Below are 18,607 nucleotides of genomic sequence, written 5' to 3'. Positions count from 1 at the left end.
TTTGGTATGATAAGTAAGCTTTGTAGCCAGTCCATATCTGGCACAGAAGTACATGACATGATGTCAGGAGTAAACTAATAACAGAAACAGAAGGAAAACACCAACAAAGGTTGCAGACGGAAGGACCAAAGCAACAAAGGTTGGAGGGTCTCATCAACATGCCACTCTTGAATGCCCCAGAGAACTTCACCTTTGACAAACCTTCACAATGGACGACTGGAAGTAGTATTTTGCAAGATTTCAAACTGCAAACAAATTCCACAAAGAAAACTGTGATATACAGGTATCTTCTTTAACATATGCTTTGGGAAAACAAGACGAGCAATATCTTTAAATCCTTTGACTTTACTGAAGACAGTCACAAAGATGACTATGAAAGGATTCTGACTATGTTTGATGCATACTGTATACCTCAAAGAATTATGGTTTATGAAAGAGTATGTTTCCATCCAAGAATTCCAGAACCAGGAGAAAATGCTGAATGTTTTATAAGAGTTCTGCATATGTTGGCTGAAAACTATGATTTTGGGAATGCAAAATATGAAAATATAAGACGGAGGCTTGATATTGGATTAACAGATAAAAACCTTTCACAGCAGCTACAACTGAAGAGAGATTTAACCCTAGCCACAGCTATACAGAGAGCAAAGGAGTCTGAGTTGATGAGGCAGCAAAACCTTGACAAACTTGAAAAACCTGAAAGTAGCTTAGAAACTATAAAGAGACACTTGAGTGTTAAAAGTCGTTATCATAAAATCCCTGAGGCAAGCAGAAAGAAATTACAGGCTAACAGGGACAAATTCCAGCCTACATGCACAATGTGTGGAAAAAGTAATATCCCAAGAGATAATAAATGTCCAACCAGAAGCATAGAGTATAATAAATGCATGAAATATGGACAATTTTCAGCTTTTTGCCGCACCAAAGCAGTCAGGGATTCCACTCATACTATAGACCTTCAAGAGCCATAGTTTCTGGGATCTGTTTCTTGTGATGAGATAGAGCCTGGCTGGAGAGTGAAACTGAATATTCACGACAAGACTATTTACTTAAAAAATGACTCAGGAGCTGATGTCACAGTCATCTCAGAAGGGACTTACAATCACCTTCAATCCCTCCCAGAGCTGAAGTCACTTGACATAGCTCTGCCTAGCCCCTGGAGGTATTCTGAACAGCATGGGCCAGTTCACCACAGAATCAGCTTACCAAGAAAAAAGCTATGCATTCAGAGTGTATGTGATCAAATGGCCACAGACCAACAGACTTCTCAGCCTCAGTGAGGCAGCCATGGTGGGCCTAATGAGAAAGGTAGAAGAACTCAGTGGTGAATATTTGGTAATATTGGATTTTTGAAAGGCAATCCAGAACAAATAATCTTAAGAGACAATGCTGAATCTTACAGGTACATACACCGTGCAGGATTACTATGCCAATACCTCATAAAATGCCAATCTGCTCCATTCTTTTTAACTCAGTTTCCATAAGTGAGAAAATCTCTGAGCCACCAGCATGGTGTGCCCCCATGGTAGCAGTTATAAAGAAAAATGGAAAAATATGAATCTTTGTGGATCTTAAAAGACTTAATGAAGCAGTTGAGAGAGAAGAATATTTTCTCCCCAGAGTGAAAGGCACTACTGTATTATCCAAACTGGATGCCTTGAGTGGATTCTGCCAAATTCCTTTAGCCAAAAACAGTGCTAAACTGACTAAATTTATCACATCCTAATTTATCACATCTCTTTCAAAGATTACTTTTTGGGATTACCAATACACCTGAAATTTTCCAAAGAAAGATAGCAGAACTGTTAACAAACACAAATGGAGTTTCAGAGTGGTAGCCGTATTAGTCTGTATCAGCAAAAAGAACGAGGAATACTTGTGGCACCTTAGAGACTAACAAATTTATTTGGGCATAAGCTTTCATGGGCAAAAACCCACTTCATCAGATGCATGGAGTGGAAAATACAGTAGGAAGATATATATATATGTACACAGAATATGAAAAGATGGGGGTTGCCATACCAGCTCTAACCAAACAAATCAATTAAGGTGGGCTATTATCAGCAGGAGGAAAAAAAACTTGGGTAGTGATAATCAGGATGGCTCATTTCAAACAGTTGACAAGAAGGTGTGAGTAACAGTAGGGGGGGGAATTAGCATGGGGAAATAGTTTTTAGTTTGTGTAATGACCCATCCACTCCCAGTCTTTGTTCAAGCCTAATTTAATGGTGTCCAGTTTGCAAATTAATTCCAGTTCTGCAGTTTGTCGTTTGTCTGTTTTTGAAGTTTTTTTGTTGAAGAATTGTGACTTTTAGGTCTGTAATTGAGTGTCCAGGGAGGTAGAACTGTTCTCTGACTGGTTTTTGAATGTTATAATTCTTGACGTCTGATTTGTGTCCATTTATTCTTTTGCATAGAGACTGTCCAGTTTGCTCAATGTACATGGCAGAGGGGCATTGCTGGCACATGATGGCATATATCACATTGGTAGATGTCCAGGTGAACGAGCTTCTGGTAGTGTGGCTGATGTGATTGGGTCCTATGATGGTGTCCCTTGAATAGATATGTGGACAAAGTTGGCAATGGACTTTGTTGCAAGGATAGGTTCCTGGATTAGTGTGTTTGTTGTGTGGTGTGTGGTTGCTGGTAAGTATTTGCTTCAGGTTGGGGGGGCTGTCTGTAAGCGAGAACTGACCTGTCTCCCAACGTCTGTGAGAGTGAGGGATCATCCTTCAGGATAGGTTGCAGATCCTTGATGATGCGCTGGAGAGGTTTTAGTTGAGGGCTGAATGTGATGGTTAGTGGCATTCTGTTACTTTTTTTGTTGGGGCTGTCCTGTAGTAGGTGACTTCTGGGTGCTCTTCTTGCTCTGTCAATTTGTTTCTTCACTTCAGCAGGTGGGTACTGTAGTTTTAAGAATGCTTGATAGAGATCTTGTAGGTGTTTGTCTGAGGGATTGGAGCAAATGCGGTTGTATCTTAGAGGTTGGCTGTAGACAATGGATCGTGTGATGTGATCTGGATGAAGCTGGAGGCATGTAGGTAAGTATAGCGTCAGTAGGTTTCCGGTATAGGGTGGTGTTTATGTGACCATCGCTTATTAGCATTGTAGTGTCCAGGAAATGGATCTCTTGTGTGGACTGGTCCAGGCTGAGGTTGATGGTGGGATGGAAATCCTGGTGGAATTCCTCAAGGGCTTCTTTTCCAGGGATCCAGATGATGAAGATGTCATCAGTGTAGCGCAAGTAGAGTAGGGGCATTAGGGGATGAGAGCTGAGGAAGCATTGTTCTAAGTCAGCCATAAAAATGTTGGCATACTGTGGTAGTTTTCATGTGTGATCTTAGATGGAAGAAAACAACAAGACCCTCAATGAAGTCCTAAACCTAATCAGACCTTCTGGACTGAAGCTAATCAAGGACAAATGCATTTTCCACTTACCCCAAATTGAGTTTTTGGGAAAAACAATAAACAAAGATGGGAACGTAACCCTGAGAACATAAACGCAATTTGAGAATTGAATGCACCAACTAATGTACCAGAATACAGACATATACTGAGGATGGTAAATTACCTTGGTCAATACCTACAAGATAATTCTACAGTGACAAAACCACTGAATGAACTGTTAAATTCCAACACTTATTGACTATGAGGGCCAAATCAAGAAATTGCCTTCAAAAAGATAAAATAAATGATCTCAACAGCAGCAGTTCTCAGGTACTATAACGTGAACAAATCCACAAGGGTCATTGCGGATGCAAGCAGCTATGGCGTAAGTGGTGTGTTGTTGCAACAACATGGCTCTGAGTGGAAGCCAGTTGCATTTTGTTCTTGCACACTCACGGTAGCAGAAAAACAGTATGCACAGATTGAATAGGTGTGCCTGGTAAGAGTACGGGCCTGTGAGAACTTTTACAGATATCTGTGAGAACTTTTCACTGATAACAGACCATAAACTGTTTGTAACCCTCATCAATGGAAAACTCCTGGATCAAGCACCACTGAGATGCCAACGTTTATTGCTACAGTTAATGCCATTTAACCCAATTGTTAAATATTTTCCTGGGAAAAATCTGATAGAAGCAGACACTCTAAGATGACATAAAGGTGTTCATGGATGGTATGAATGCATGCAGAGCATTGTCAGAAAAGACACCACACCACCTTCAAAAAGCAACCTCACAGACACTCAACTTCAGGAAGTTCTAAGTTACATTGGGGTGGCTGGCCCAAGTATCTAAAGGGTATGACTACACTACGAAATTCGTTCGATTTAATAGAAGTCTATTTTTTAGAAATCGATTTGATACAGTCAATTGTGTGTGTCCCCACTAAGCACATTAAGTCGGCGGTGTGCGTCCACAGTACCGAGGCTAGCGTCGACTTTCAGAGTACTGCACTGTGGTAGCTATCCCACAGCTCCTGCGTCTCTGCTGCCCATTGGAATTCTGGGTTGAGCTCCCAATGCCTGAAGGGGCAAAAACATTGTCACAGGTGGTTCTGGGTACATGTCGTCAGGCCCCCTTCCCTCCCTCCCTCCCTCTTTGAAAGCAACAGCAAAAAATCGTTTCTCGCCTTTTTTCCTGGAAAAAGAACAGGAGTACTTGTGGCACCTTAGAGACTAACAAATTTATTAGAGCATAAGCTTTCCCACAAAAGCTTATGCTCTAATAAATTTGTTAGTCTCTAAGGTGCCACAAGTACTCCTGTTCTTTTTGCGGATACAGACTAACACGGCTGCTACTCTGAAACCTTTTTTCCTGGGTTACCCGTGCAGACGACATACCACGGGAAGCATGGAGCCCGCTCAGCTCACTGTCAACGTATGTCTCCTGGGTGTTGCTGGCAGACGCAGTACTGCAGTGCTATACAGCAGCATCCCCTTCCCTTGCCTTGCATTGCCTTGCCTTGCCTTGCGGACGGCAGATGGTGCAATACGACTGCTAGCCGTCGTCGTCATCCCGTGGGTGCTCCTGGCTGACCTTGGTTAGGTTGGTTGGAGGCGCCTGGGCAGACATGGGTGCTCCTGACCGGCCTCGGTCGGTTGGGGGCACCTGGACAAAAATGTGAATGACTCCAGGTCATTCTCTTCTTTAAGTTTTGTCTAATGGAGATTCAGTCCTGCCTGGAATATCATGCCGGCTGGAGGCTTTTGCTTCAGGGTGCTCCCCCAGTCGGCAGCACCGTGTAGTTGCACCTACCCCAGCCTACCCCTTGCTCCCATGGCTCATGAAGCCTCGACAGTAGTAAGGAGCAGTTCAACTATAGGCTGAGCAAGTGCATAATGGTGGTAGAATGTGAATTTGGACATTTAAAAGCTCGCTGGAGCAGTTTACTGACTCGGTAGACCTCAGCGAAACCAATATTCCAATCGTTATTATATGTGAGAGTAAGGGGGAGACGTTTATGGCGGGGTGGGAGGTTGAGGCAAATCGTCTGGCCGCTGATTACGCGCAGCCAGACACCAGGGCGGTTAGAAGAGCACATCAGGGCACGCTGTACATCAGAGAAGCTTTGAAAACCAGTTTCATGACTGGCCAGGCTACGATGTGAAAGTTCTGTTTGTTTGTCCTTGATGAAAACCTGCCCCCTTGGGTCACTCTACTTCCCTGTAAGCCAACCGCCCTCCTCTCCCCCCTTTGATCTCCACTTACAGAGGCAATAAGGTCATTGTTGTTTCAAATTCATTCATTCTCTATTAATTTGTCACACAAATGGGGGGATAAGTGCCAAGGTAGCCCCGGAGGGGTTGGGGAGGAGGGAAGTACAGGGGTAGTTGTAGGGGCACCCCCTAGAATGGCATGCAGCTCATCATAGAAGCAGCATGTCTGGGGCTCTGATCCGGAGTGGCCGTTTGCCTCTCTTCTTTGGTAGGCTTCACACGGGACTGCTGCGGGTCCCTGTTATAACCTCTGTCCTTCATGCCCTGGGAGATTTTTTTCAAATATTCTGGCATTTCATCTTTTGGAACGGAGTTCAGATAGCACGGATTCGTCTCCCCATACAGTGATCAGATGCTGTACCTCCCGTTCAGTCCATGCTGGAGCTCTTTTACAATTCTGGGACTCCATGGTCACCTGTGCTGATCAGCTCACTATGCTGGCCAAACAGGAAATTAAATTCAAAAGTTTGCGGGGCTTTTCCTGTCTATCTGGCCAGTGCATCTGAGTTGAGAGTGCTGTCCAGAGCGGTCACAATGGAGAACTCTGGGATAGTTCCCGGAGGCCAATACCGTTGAATTGCGCCACACTACCCCAAATTCGACCCAGCGGGGTCGATTTCAGCGCTAATCCCCTCGTCGGGGAGGAGTACAGAAATGGATTTTAAGAGCCCTTTAAGTTGACAAAAACGGCTTCATCATGTGGACGGGTGCAGGGTTAAATCGATCTAACACTGCTAAATTCGACCTAAACTCGTAGTGTAGACCAGGGCTAAGAAAGTGACAAGAGACTACTTTGCCGTATGTGGACAATTAAGCAAGTCAAATGGAGTCATGATTAAAGGCAATTACCTTGTAATTCCAAACAAAATGAGAGGAGAAATCTTAAACCTCATCCATGAAGGATATCAAGGATTAACTAGATGTCGTAAATGGCCCAACCAGTCAGTGTGGTGGCTGGGCATCAGCAAGGACATAAAGAATAAGTATCTGCATGTGAACATTGAAGAACTAACGGACCAACACGACACAAAGAACCTTTAATAAAGATGCCTCTGCCAGACAGATGTTGGAAGTGACTACCTGCAGATTTATACGAATTCAGTGGCCTCATTACCTGGTCATCATGAACTATTTTCCCATATATAGAGAAATAATGTACTTGAAAGACGTAACATGCTTCAGTGTTATTGAGAAACTGAAGTGCACTTTTCCTCATTTTGGTATTCCAGAACAACCAGTGACAGACAATGGATCCCAATTCACTGCAGCAGAATTTAAGTTCTTCTGAAGAAAATATTATTTTGATCATATTACTAGCAGCCCACATTACCTGCAAGCAAATGGAGAGGCTGAGAGAGCTGTACAGACAGCCAAGAAAATCCTATAGCATGAAGATCCATTCCTTGCTCTTCTAAGCTACAGATCAATACCAGTAGCGGCTACTGCATATAGTCCAGCACAACTGCTGATGGGAAGACAATTCAGAACTACTGTTCCAGCTTTGGAAAAGAATCTATCTCCAAACTGGCCAGACATGAAGAGAGTAGCCAAATTGGACAAAAAGACTAAAAAAGCTTATGAACACTTTTACAACAGACATCACTCAGAGAACTGACAGATCTAGAACCTGGTGACTGTGTTCATGTCAAATTGGGTGGAGAAAAAGGATGAACAACTCCAGCTGTCGTAAAGAAAAAGAATCCAGTGCCCAGGTCATATGTGGTTGAGCATTCAACAGAAACCGTCAACATCTATAGTTTGTTCCTCAGAAAGAACAATCAACAGAGCAAACTGTTCAGATGGCAGATGCAAAACAAGAAGACTCAAGGATTCCAAACTGATGACCACAGCCAGCTGTTGCAACTAATGGACAGCCAGATGATCAAGTTGTTACATGTTGGGGTGGTGTAATTAGAAAACCAGCACAATTCAGAGCTGCTTAACGGATTAAACTTCAAAGACCGCGTGATAGTGTACATATTGTAAAATGGTAGGATTGTAGAACTTAAAGAGGAAGATGTAATGGAATGCTAAACTGTATTGTACTGTTCAGTCACTAGGTTGCAATGTGTAAAATACTTTATTTAAATGAACCTCAGCCATACCTGGCATAGCATCAAAGGATCTTATGATGAACACATCTGGTGCATGTAAGCAAACTCTGTAACTAGTCCATTTCGGGTACAGAAGTATATGACACTCTGCAAAGGTTAAAGCCTTTCATGTGGAGGCCTCCGGATCATAATCGCAGCTGCAGAAGCTGCACTCCCATGGGCTCTGATTCTGGCTGGTGTCCCTGAGCCCCAGCTCTCAAAGTGTGCGGAGATGACCATGAACAACATGCAGACTAATCCTGACTAGGCCAGCATTATGCTACACTAGGATGCTCTGGAGTAGGAAGGGGGACTGCACTGTGAAGAGTAGGGTTCCCAGATGTCCTGATTTTATAGGGACAGTCCCGATTTTGGGGGGCTTTGTCTTATATAGGTGCCTATTACCCCCCACCTTCTGTCCCAAATTTTCAAACTTGCTGTCTGGTCACCCTAGCGAAGAGCAACCATCTGTACCTGCTCCTGGCCCATGGACCCCAGTCCTTGCAGAGCAACCACAAGGAGAGGTAAAGCCTCAGAGCTGGATCTGGGTTCCTTCTGTTGATCCCATTTGAATGACCATAAATATATATTGTGGTTACTGAGAAGAGCTGTCAAACTGACTGAGTTCTGCAAGGCTTTCAATTACACACACACACACACACACACACACGTATATCTACACTTCAAGCTGAGGGCTTGATTCCCAGCTTGAGGAGACATACCCATACTATCTCTGACTGAGTTAGCATGTTAAAAATAGAGCACACCTCTGGCAGCAAGAGTGGTGGGAGGGGCTTGCCCACCCCCACCCACCCCCCAGTATGTGCCTAGCATCTTAGACAGGTACATATTCAGGGCAGCTAGCCCCTTCTGCCGTTCACACTGCTGCAATCAGAGCTATTGTGGGTATGTCTTCTCAAGCTGGGAATCACATCTGTCACTCTGAGGGCTGGTCTACACTGCGGGGCGGGGGGTCGATGTAAGATATGCAACTTCAGCTATGGGAATAGCGTAACTGAAGTCGACGTATCTTATTTCGACTTACCTCGGGTCCTCATGGCGCGGGATCGACGGCTGCGGCTCCCCCGTCGACTCCGCTACCACTGCTCGCCCTGGTGGAGTTCTGGAGTCAACGGGAGCGCATTCGGGGATCGATATATCGCATCTAGATGAGACGCGATATATTGAACCCCGATGGATTGATTACTACCCGCCGATTCGGCAGGTAGCCTGGACGCACCCAAAGTGTAGAGTGTAGAGATACCCATCAGTTGAATTAGGCAGTTACATTAGGCAACCTGACTGAAGTAAATGGGCCTGGACTGGCATAATTCAAGGGAGAATTTGGTCCATCTTGTCTTATACTTTTTTTTTGCTAATTCTGCTTAGGGAGAGCTACTGGTTTCCCAATTATATTTGCATTAAGTTTTTAGTCCATTGTTAAAAACAAAATAATTTTTCTAGAAAATGTCTATCTTGTATGAAAATTGCTACCGTGATCCTTGTATTACCTATTTTCATAATCTCTTGTAATCATTATAAAAATTAATTATAGACTATATTTTTGATGTGTCACCTGCCCTGCCTCTTATAAAGGTACATTTTCTTTCTTGACAATATACTACTGAAATTTTTTCAAATATTGCTTTTTTGTGTGACCCATGTCCAGCTTTTTATGACTATTGCTAATAATTAGAGCAACTGTTCTTCAATAGTGTAAATCTCTTACTAGAGGTTTTGAGCACTGTCACTAAAATAAGTATGTTGTAATATTTGGGCTATTATAAGAATTCAGTGTTGTTTAACATATGGTAATTTTTTTATTATTATTACTCACAAAAATACTGTAATGAACCATTTGCAGTACAGCAAAACGATTTCACCCTGTGAAAAGAGAAAATTTGGCAGTGAAACAAGCAGTTGAAAGAAATCTGAAAATAATGGTTGCCCTGTTAGCACAGAGAGCAAGTACTGAGAAGAATTAAAGGAACGTTTCATTTGTAAATCTATTACAGAGCCCCGATTATTCACTAGACAGGGGTTAAAGCAACAATTTCCTCTTTTAAAATGCATTTTGATTTGCTGTTTCTATCATTGCTGGATATGGCAGTAAACCAGCAATGTCATAAAAACAGAAGACGTAATTTGGAAAATAAAGCAGCTTAACCTGAAGCCACTGAGAGAGTTTTGTGACTGGCTTCAGTGAGTGCAGGCTCATACTCTTAGGATATGCTTGTTTTAAAGTCTTGGAGCCTGAATCTGACCTCATTTGAATGCAGTGGAGATACTCCAGGCTTACATCAATGTAACTAGGAACAGGATATATCCCTGTCACTCATAAAATATTAAATTTAATAATCAGTTTGAAATTGTGGAAAATGTAAATCAGGCAGGATAGAACTGAAAGTGATGCCTGTCCCATATGTAGACACTGTATGTATTTTATATATTGTATGTGTGTATAATGTGTATATATATATATATACATGCAATATCAAAATATATTCATTTATAGGTATACTATCTGATTCTCCTCAGCTCAGAGTTTAGTGTTATCTTAATTACTTACAGGGTATTGAGATTAGAGTGACAAGGTTCCTTTTGTGTTAAGCAAGAGCTCACATTCCTGACTGATGAGCTACTCTCCTCTTTGCCTCTAGATGATCACAGGAAACAGTCTTAAAAACAAAACAAAAAACCAAACCAAAACAAAAAAAAGTTGGTAACTTGTGACTGACCTAATTGTGCAAAGGCAGGGCATTTTATTGCTAGGCAGGGCAGATCTGTGTTAGAAGACACATTTGGGCTTTCCAGAGTCTGTAACCTGGTAGGTGAGAAAGTGTGCTGTGAATTGCTGGGCACCGTCTAATTCCATTTAGAAAAGACATGGCACACAATAGGAAATGTTAATGCTTATTTATCAACTGCAGGTCTAACTCTACACTATGTTACACTGGTACAACCCAAATGAAGTTCGGGGAGAAGCTGGATGTCACTGAGAGCAGAGTTTGGCCCCGTTGTACAGTTATTAGTATAGACAGCCGTCCAGAGTGCAGCAGTGTTTCAGCAACGTTAATTTATCTGTAGTAATTACTATCTATGGACCAAATCTTGAAGTCCTTACTCAGTCTATAATTGTGACTTGAGTGGCAGTTTCCACTGAGTAAGGATGTCAGGATGTGGCCGTATATTTGCTGTTTCGTTGGGAGTGGTGTGATAAGAGGAAGAACGGAACAAGCATCTGGGTTTTTTTCTTTTAGAAGCAACTTCAATCATACCTTTACTCCTTCCTTGTTGAATAGGGAGGTGCCATTTTACACTGTCACTTTTCAGAGTAGAACTGCAGTTTAATGACCATGGGGAAGTCCTCACATTGAGTCGTGTGCCTGCAGGAGTCAAAGGCTTACACACTGGTTTCAATTCTCACTTGGGCCTAGGGGTTTGGGAGAGGGTTATTTATTTTGTTTTTCAGTGTATGGGGTGGGAGCTTTGGGGATCTCAAGACATTTCCCTTAACTGGGCAACTTGCTGGATGATATTGGCCAGTGGAGGTCTCAGACCCATTTGTCACATCAGGAGACATTTGCTGGGTGGGGGGAAAGGTGGGGTTGCTGGGAGACACGGAGGAGGAAGGGGAGAATTCCACAGGCAGACACATATTGCAGGGGTGGGATGGGATCACTCCAGCCAGCTGCGCTAAAGCAGCAAACTGAGCACGCACAGCTCTGGCAGCAGCAGATCAGACTTATTTATGGCATGTTTGTGGCAATAGATATAGCCATTTTATTGTCACATACAGAACTTCATGCATCAAGGTATATTGCATTGTGCATTGCTTCTAAACCAAAGGCCACTCTGTTTGCTTCATTCTTTAAATTGCTTTCTTACTTCACTATAATGTATTCCACTGTGATCTGTTCTTCTCTTACTATAGCTTTAATAATTGTATTTTTCAATGTAATTGAAAACCAAGCAGCACAAACAGTGTGGTGGTGTTTGTTTATAGTGTATTTTCTGGTCATGTTATCCTTTTTCAGTGTTGGTGATTATGTACTATGGTTATTCTCAGATCTGTGCATGTGTTGATGCTCTTCTAACCACTTTCCTATACCATGACCATACCATAATCAATGTACTGCCTCTTATTTATTTTTTAAGAATATTTTAACAGGATTTTTAAATAGAATAAAATCTTTGATTAAATGTGAAAAACAAGAGCTAGCATCCTAGAAAATAAGGTTAACAAAACTGAGTAACATCCCCCTCAAACTTGCAGTAGAATTTTTGCAGCAGCCTCAGTCGTAAATATGTTTTGACAGCACTTATCGCTTTAATCATGATTTGTAACCCTATGGATTTTATTGTTTCTGCTGTCAGAAATCAATTTCAGTATTTAATGGCATTGTGTAACTCAGCCAAAGAGAATTTTGGTTTGATTTGATTTAAATGTTATTTGAAGCTTCATTGCTAAGATAAATCTTTTAAAAATAAATATTTTACTTAAAGCTCCATTTCTATGATACATCTTTTTTTTCTACACAAAGTGGTCCTCAGTTGACTAATAGATATTTTAAAAGCCTCAGGAATAATATACTACAGCTCAAAATGTAACGAAACAGATGAAATAGTTGTTTGTCTGTATTCCTCTTACTGATTTGCGGATCATGTATTATTTCTAAGTCTTTGGCCCTGATCCTGAAAACACTTAAGCGTGTGCTTGTTCTTACCCATCATTGTAGACCCATTGGCACCAGTGGGAGTATTAACATAATTAAAGTTCAGCGCAATCATAAATATTTGTAGGATCAGGTCATAGCAGATATTTTTATCTAATCTATAAATATAATATTAATTCCTTTTGTTGAAAGAAATCTGTTCGAATCTGCCTCCAACCCATCATCAAAACTGTTGACATCAGTGGGAGTTCCCCTTACATGAATAAATTGCCCAAATTTGTATATATCTTTGGGGGAATCAAAAATTGTATATTTCGCTTAAAGAAGGAGGGAAAAGCATAGGAAATTAATTGAAGTATTGAGTTAACAATTATACTGTGTCTGTTAAAAGTCTCATCACTTACATCTTTTACAAGGTTAAAGTTTGACTTGCAAAAGGAAAAATATTGTGTGTGTTCCCTGTTGCTTCTTTATAAAACTGAAATGTTGGGGTTTTCTGTTCTTAATAATAATAATAATAATTAATAATACTTAGCTCTTATGTAGTTCTCTTTGTTAAAGATTAACATAGCTCTGCCCCTTTGTTTGAAGGAGCAGAAAGCTTTCACTCCTATAATCCTCCAAGAAGTTCTTCAAAGTAAACGGAGACAGACTTGAGTTTGCTGACATTTTTAAAGGAAAAAATGGTAAGGAAAAAAATGTGCAGGGGGATATGCAAGAGGAGAACCACCTTTCAGGAAGCAAAGATAGGCAAAGTCCCCCCCCCCTTTTTTTTTTTTCCTTTTGTAGGTCATCTTTATCAAATGTCTGCTGTTTCTGGTCTGCTGTTTCTGGTGGCATTTCCATTCATTTCCAGTCAAACTAGTATTTAGATCAAGGATGAAAACCAGGACCCATTGAAGTCAGTGGCAAAACTCCCATTAACTTCAGTGTATCCAGGATTTCACCCTATGTTCTTTCAGTTATCTAAGCATGAGCAGTGATTTTTAGCTAACTATCTTTACTGTATTTCATTCAGAGAGCCAGCTGCTCGCACATGATAATATTTATGTTGTGGATGATATGGTTTTGGAACTATCAGAGGTAGAAGAGACAACATCAGTAAGCAGCTGTTTTGCATCAGAAGACACCACTGAAGACTCAGGTGTTGTGAGTTCTCCATCTGATGTCGTATCTTTGGATTCACAAAATGACAATATGAAATTGAAAGACAAGCCAGTGAATGGTCAGGAGGACTCTGCTGAAAGGGATGGAACTTGCACAGCAGAGTTGTGCTCTGTGAGGAATACCTCCTGCGATAGCAATGATTCTGGAAATGCTCACCAGAGGTAAGTCCCACTTGTAAAATAATCTAAAAAAATCTCATTTGCCTTTCTTCTAGGAAAGCATTTAGCAAAGCCAGCTTCTACTTTTTGTTGCTATTTCATAACCCAATGTCAAATAAACACCTAAGGGCTCATCCTAATGAAAATATTTAGTGCCAAAACGCCCTAAGATCATGTGCTTGTAACAACTGGCAGAAGTAACTTTTTTGTTTTAATTTGTAATTTCTTGCAAAATTCTGCTGCTCTTCAGGGCTGATTTCTTCATGAAGGCTAAAATAATTCTGTGTCATAGTTTCGTTAATTCTGCAGCAGCGGTAATGTTTGGGGGAAGGGCTGTAATTTTATTGCAGATCGGCATATCTACAGCAACACTGCCAACCAAGGAAATAGTGTTTATTAGACAAATAAATATTTTCCTGCAGTTTCTTCAGCCCAAATATCGCAGCATTCAGCTAATACATGAGAACCTAGAAACTGATTGCGAACAGAAGTGAAACTGACTTTTCTTTTTATTTGCCAAAAGTCACATAGTGAGTCAATGGTGGAACTGGAAAGAAAACTCAGTTCTTAGTGCTCTGCAGATGCAAACCGGAAATCAAGGGGAGCTATGCCATCAGCAAAGAGGTTGGTCCAAGACGACACACAGAAGGGCACCCACTCTATGTGATACTGCAAGATTCAAGAGGGAAAAAAACCTGTTACTTCTTGTTCGACTCAAAGCCCGTGCTCCCTCTGTTTAGTATCTAATCTACTGTACCTTCAAAAGAGCATGTAGCATTGGCCTAATTATCTCCTTCCACACATTTCTGGGGGGGAAACTTGAAGTAGGGGATAAATTGGCCTGCAGTCAATAATTAATCCCTAAATCTGACCATGGGCCTAATCCTATTCCCATTGATGTCAACAGGTACAGGGTCAAGACTCCTTCGGATGTCTTTTTAACTCTGTCTTCCATGTGACTTTTCCTTGCTGTATAATCCACTATAGATCCCCTAATAATTTCTTTATGGAGGATGACATAGACTAGCATAATAAGTATGATTAGCACTAACTGCTTGATCTAAACCCCATTGAAGTCAGTGGAAAGACTCCCACTGATTTCAATAGGCTTTGTACAGGCCTCATGAGAGGAATAAGCAGTCTTCACTTGAAACAGCAAGGCCCAAACTGATTAGATCAAATATGCATGTCCAGGCTGTTGTATACACTGCCCAAAAGTTACTACAATCTTCACTACCACAAACACTCCTTACTCATCCCCAAATTTCATATCATAATTGTGACTTTGAAGCACAAAATACACCACAGCATAGCCCAGTAATATAGCATTCCTAATCAGTGCAAAGTATTTTGCAGCATTTGATGGCATGTTTCATGCTTCCCAATAAAGTGAAAGACCTATCGCATGCCATTAAAATGTCACATACCACAGCTTAAAAGTCAACATCTGCCTTAATTTTCGCTTCACTGCAAGGCAAAAACATCTCTCGTTTTGGATTCAGCTTTGCCTCTGATCCACACAAAGAAGACAATAAAGTTATGATTATAGAAAATTTTAGGAAATGTTACACATAAGCTAAAGATCTAAGTTATGGATCATGTGGGAAATATCACTTAAAATTTGCTAACTTTTGTCCATGTAAAAATCTCAGTCCTCATGTTGAATTAGCAAATTGTGGGTGTTTTTTGCATGTATTACCTTTTTATTTTTTTTTTAATTCACTTCCTGTGAGTATGAAATCACTTCAGATCAATGTTAGGGACCTGTGGGAGCCTAAAATCTGTAACTGGTTTTAGTACTACGGCAACAGCAGCTGATGCTGCAGTACCAGAGATGCTGATAGCAAAATCTTTTAAACTGATGTGTTCTCTCCTACAGTGTGTGAATTCCAACTCCGCTCCTAACCTGTTTGCAAACAAACTAGTATTGAAAACAATGCCATTTTTACTCCCCTTGAGGTCAACTCCTTAAGTCTTCAAAAAAACACTTATTGGGAAAGAAAATAAATGTTTGTTTATTTTTTAAATACCTGTTTGTATTAAAATCTTAGGTTCATTATCTGAATTTGAGTCAGTTTTAAAAATTTAGCAGGAAAATTTAGAGCATGTCACTTTCAAAGCTTCTATGTCATAGCAGATCCACTGCCTATGTAGTAAAGTCAGCTGAAGACTTTGGGATTCTATGTAGTTCCTTAGATGAGCAGGGACTGTAGAACTGAGCCTTCTACACAATCCCCTCTCCTCCATCTGGGAGCTGAACTCCCGTGAAGTCAAAGTAGAGTTTTGTATGAACAGTTTACAATAAATTATATTTCTTATATTTCTGTTCCTTAAGCATTGGAGCTCCAGTAGAAAACAATGCATGAAATTCATGAATTCTTGCTAAATTTCTACCAGTTCCAGATATTAGGCTCTAGATCAACTTTAAAATAAAATAAACTGGAAAGCATGTAACTGTTATAAAGGACAAGTAATATGTGATGTAAAATGCTGTTGTCTTGATTCACTTTAATAATCCAGGAGCCAATTAGTTTTGCGTTATATGAAAGTGTACCAGTTAGCAAGAATGGGACAGAGTCATCTATGGTTCTGAACTCCATTGAGCCCAGTGCAGTTACACTAGGGACTAGTTTGGCCCAGTATTTGAAAACTGATTGTAAAGGCTGTTACAGAAGATTCTAAACATTTTGTATTATTTTTACTAATCATTATAAAGTTGACTAAATGCTAGGCTTTAGTTACTTTACAAACTAAGTAGTTTCTAGGAAAACAGACCTATTACAGAAAGAAAAGGTCTGAGTCTCATTTGCACTGAAGACACTTTACAGAGTTCTGGCAGTGGGAGTAAATTACATTCACACACTTTAAGGCCCGTCTGCACTGTCAGTGCAGTAAAGAGCCTATGAGTAAGTGAAAATCAGGTCCAAAGTGTTTACATAAGCTAATGAGTCCCACATAATGCTTAGCTCATGCTCCAGGAGGTATTCTACGATGTTGCCTACTTTTGGCAAATTATATTTTTTAATTCATTTTGTTCAGGCTTCCAGGGGCCTTCAGGCATGGGTGGCTTTAAAAATTAAAAGTTTATTTATTATTTATTATCGTAAGGGATGTATGACTAAACTCTGAGAAAGTGCAACTGAAATACATGCCAGCCTTTGAAAATCACTTGAGAGAATTACAATCCGAGTCTGCCCATCAAATGCTGTGTAAGTCAGTGAAAACCATGTGTGCATTCAAAGGCAAAATCTGGCTCTTAGTATACAGTAGACTTGTATGTGTTTGCAAGCATAAATCTGTGCTCAGATATGAAATGACATGTACAACTATCTTCACACTTTCAGAACTGACAGTGACTACAGCAATTGTATCTCCAACAAAGTTTTCTCAAGTAGAAGGCCTTATAAGGTACTTACTACCCATAATACGCGGGGCAGAGAGATTTCAAAGTAAGACCCCAAATCCTGCAAGCTGCTCCAGCAGGTGACCAGAATGCTAGAGCTGTGCAAATAATGGATTTTTTGTTTCACTGCCGATTCCAAAAAATTGGCAGGGGAGAAGGGGGAGACATTTTTGGATCAACCCAAAAATGAAGTATTTTGACATTTCTGGTGAATGGGGAAAAAAAGGGATTTTGTTTTGATTTCAAGCATTTTAACGTGTTTTCAATAAAATTAAAGGACATTTCTAAACAAAAATTGGTTTTGAACCAAAACATTTATTTTCAAAAATGTCTGAACAAAATGTTTCTTTTTTTTTTTATCAGCTTTGTTCTTTTTCAAAAGGAATAGCTCACTGATATCATGTCTGTTTTGGGGTTAAGAAGAGCACTGCACTGGGAGTCCAGTCTATTCTGGGCTCTGCCATCAACTTGCTGTGTGACTTTGGGCAAGTCACTTCACCTTTCTGTGCCTCTGGTTTCCTTTTCACCATTTGTCTGTTTTAATTGTAAACTCTTAGGGGCAGAGCTTGTTTCTTGGTATGGGTATGGCTACATTGAAGCTGGGAGGTGTGATTCCCAGCTCATGTAGACATACCTGTGCTAGCTCTGCTTGAGCTAGTATGCTTAAAATAGGAGTGCAGCCAGTGTAGCATGAGTGCCAACTCGGGCTAGACCCAGGGGTCTGGGCTGTTGTACACAGTTGGCTAGCCCAAACTGCCACCGTACTACCCTGGCCTCACTGCTATTGTTAGGTGGCATCTCAAGCAGAGCTAGAGGGTACATCTATGCCTAAGTGTTTTCACAGCGCCTAGCACAATGTACTCCTGGTTTCAGTTGGGGGCCTTACGGTCTACCATAATAGAAAAAATGATTGTAAGCATCATTAAGCATTGACCCTGAACACCCTTTCAGCCTAACTCTCTCCCTTAATATCCCTCTTTGCAACTGACTTCTTTTGGTTAGCGTCTTATCACATACCTGCTCATAAAATTTTAATATATAGTATTATATGAATAATAAGCAAACCACAGAGAAGTTAAAATGTTGCATACATAGCAATAAACACATCTCATGATCTCTCACAGTTGTAACTCCTGTCCTCCCATACCCCTTCTTTTCCCATTCTTTGTTTGGTGTCAGCACGCCAGCTCCTTGGGGCAAGGATTGGTCAGTGTTCTATATCTGCAAAGCATCATGCACACCTACTGTGTGGAACTGTATAAATAATTACACACAAAATACTGTGTTAAAACAATATTATTCAGGTTGTAAAATCAAGCAGTCAAAAGTTAGGCTCTGCTAGTGCAACCTTCATTTGGCCCCCTGGTGCTTTTGTTTACAACATAGTCTTTAATCACATGATCACATATTATTTTTTCTCCAGGACCCCCATTCTGTGCACAGAATAG

General features: G+C 40.8%; 1 protein-coding gene across 1 annotated transcript in view; it reads left to right on the top strand.

Moving 5' to 3' along the window:
• Nucleotides 1-389: 389 nt before the first annotated feature.
• LOC117871737 (protein cordon-bleu-like) overlaps nucleotides 390-18,607 on the top strand; it is a 45,320-nt gene continuing 27,102 nt past the window's right edge. Inside the window, exons 1-3 of the mRNA XM_034759503.1 lie at nucleotides 390-831; nucleotides 13,450-13,759; nucleotides 17,101-17,164. Coding sequence (XP_034615394.1) covers nucleotides 390-831; nucleotides 13,450-13,759; nucleotides 17,101-17,164 — 816 coding nt within the window. The remainder of the gene's footprint in view (nucleotides 832-13,449; nucleotides 13,760-17,100; nucleotides 17,165-18,607) is intronic.

Source organism: Trachemys scripta, chromosome 2 (assembly GCF_013100865.1).
Source record: "Trachemys scripta elegans isolate TJP31775 chromosome 2, CAS_Tse_1.0, whole genome shotgun sequence".
Taxonomy (NCBI): domain Eukaryota; kingdom Metazoa; phylum Chordata; order Testudines; family Emydidae; genus Trachemys; species Trachemys scripta.
Note: the sequence above shows the minus strand (reverse complement) of the source record. Positions and strands in the feature narration are given on the sequence as shown.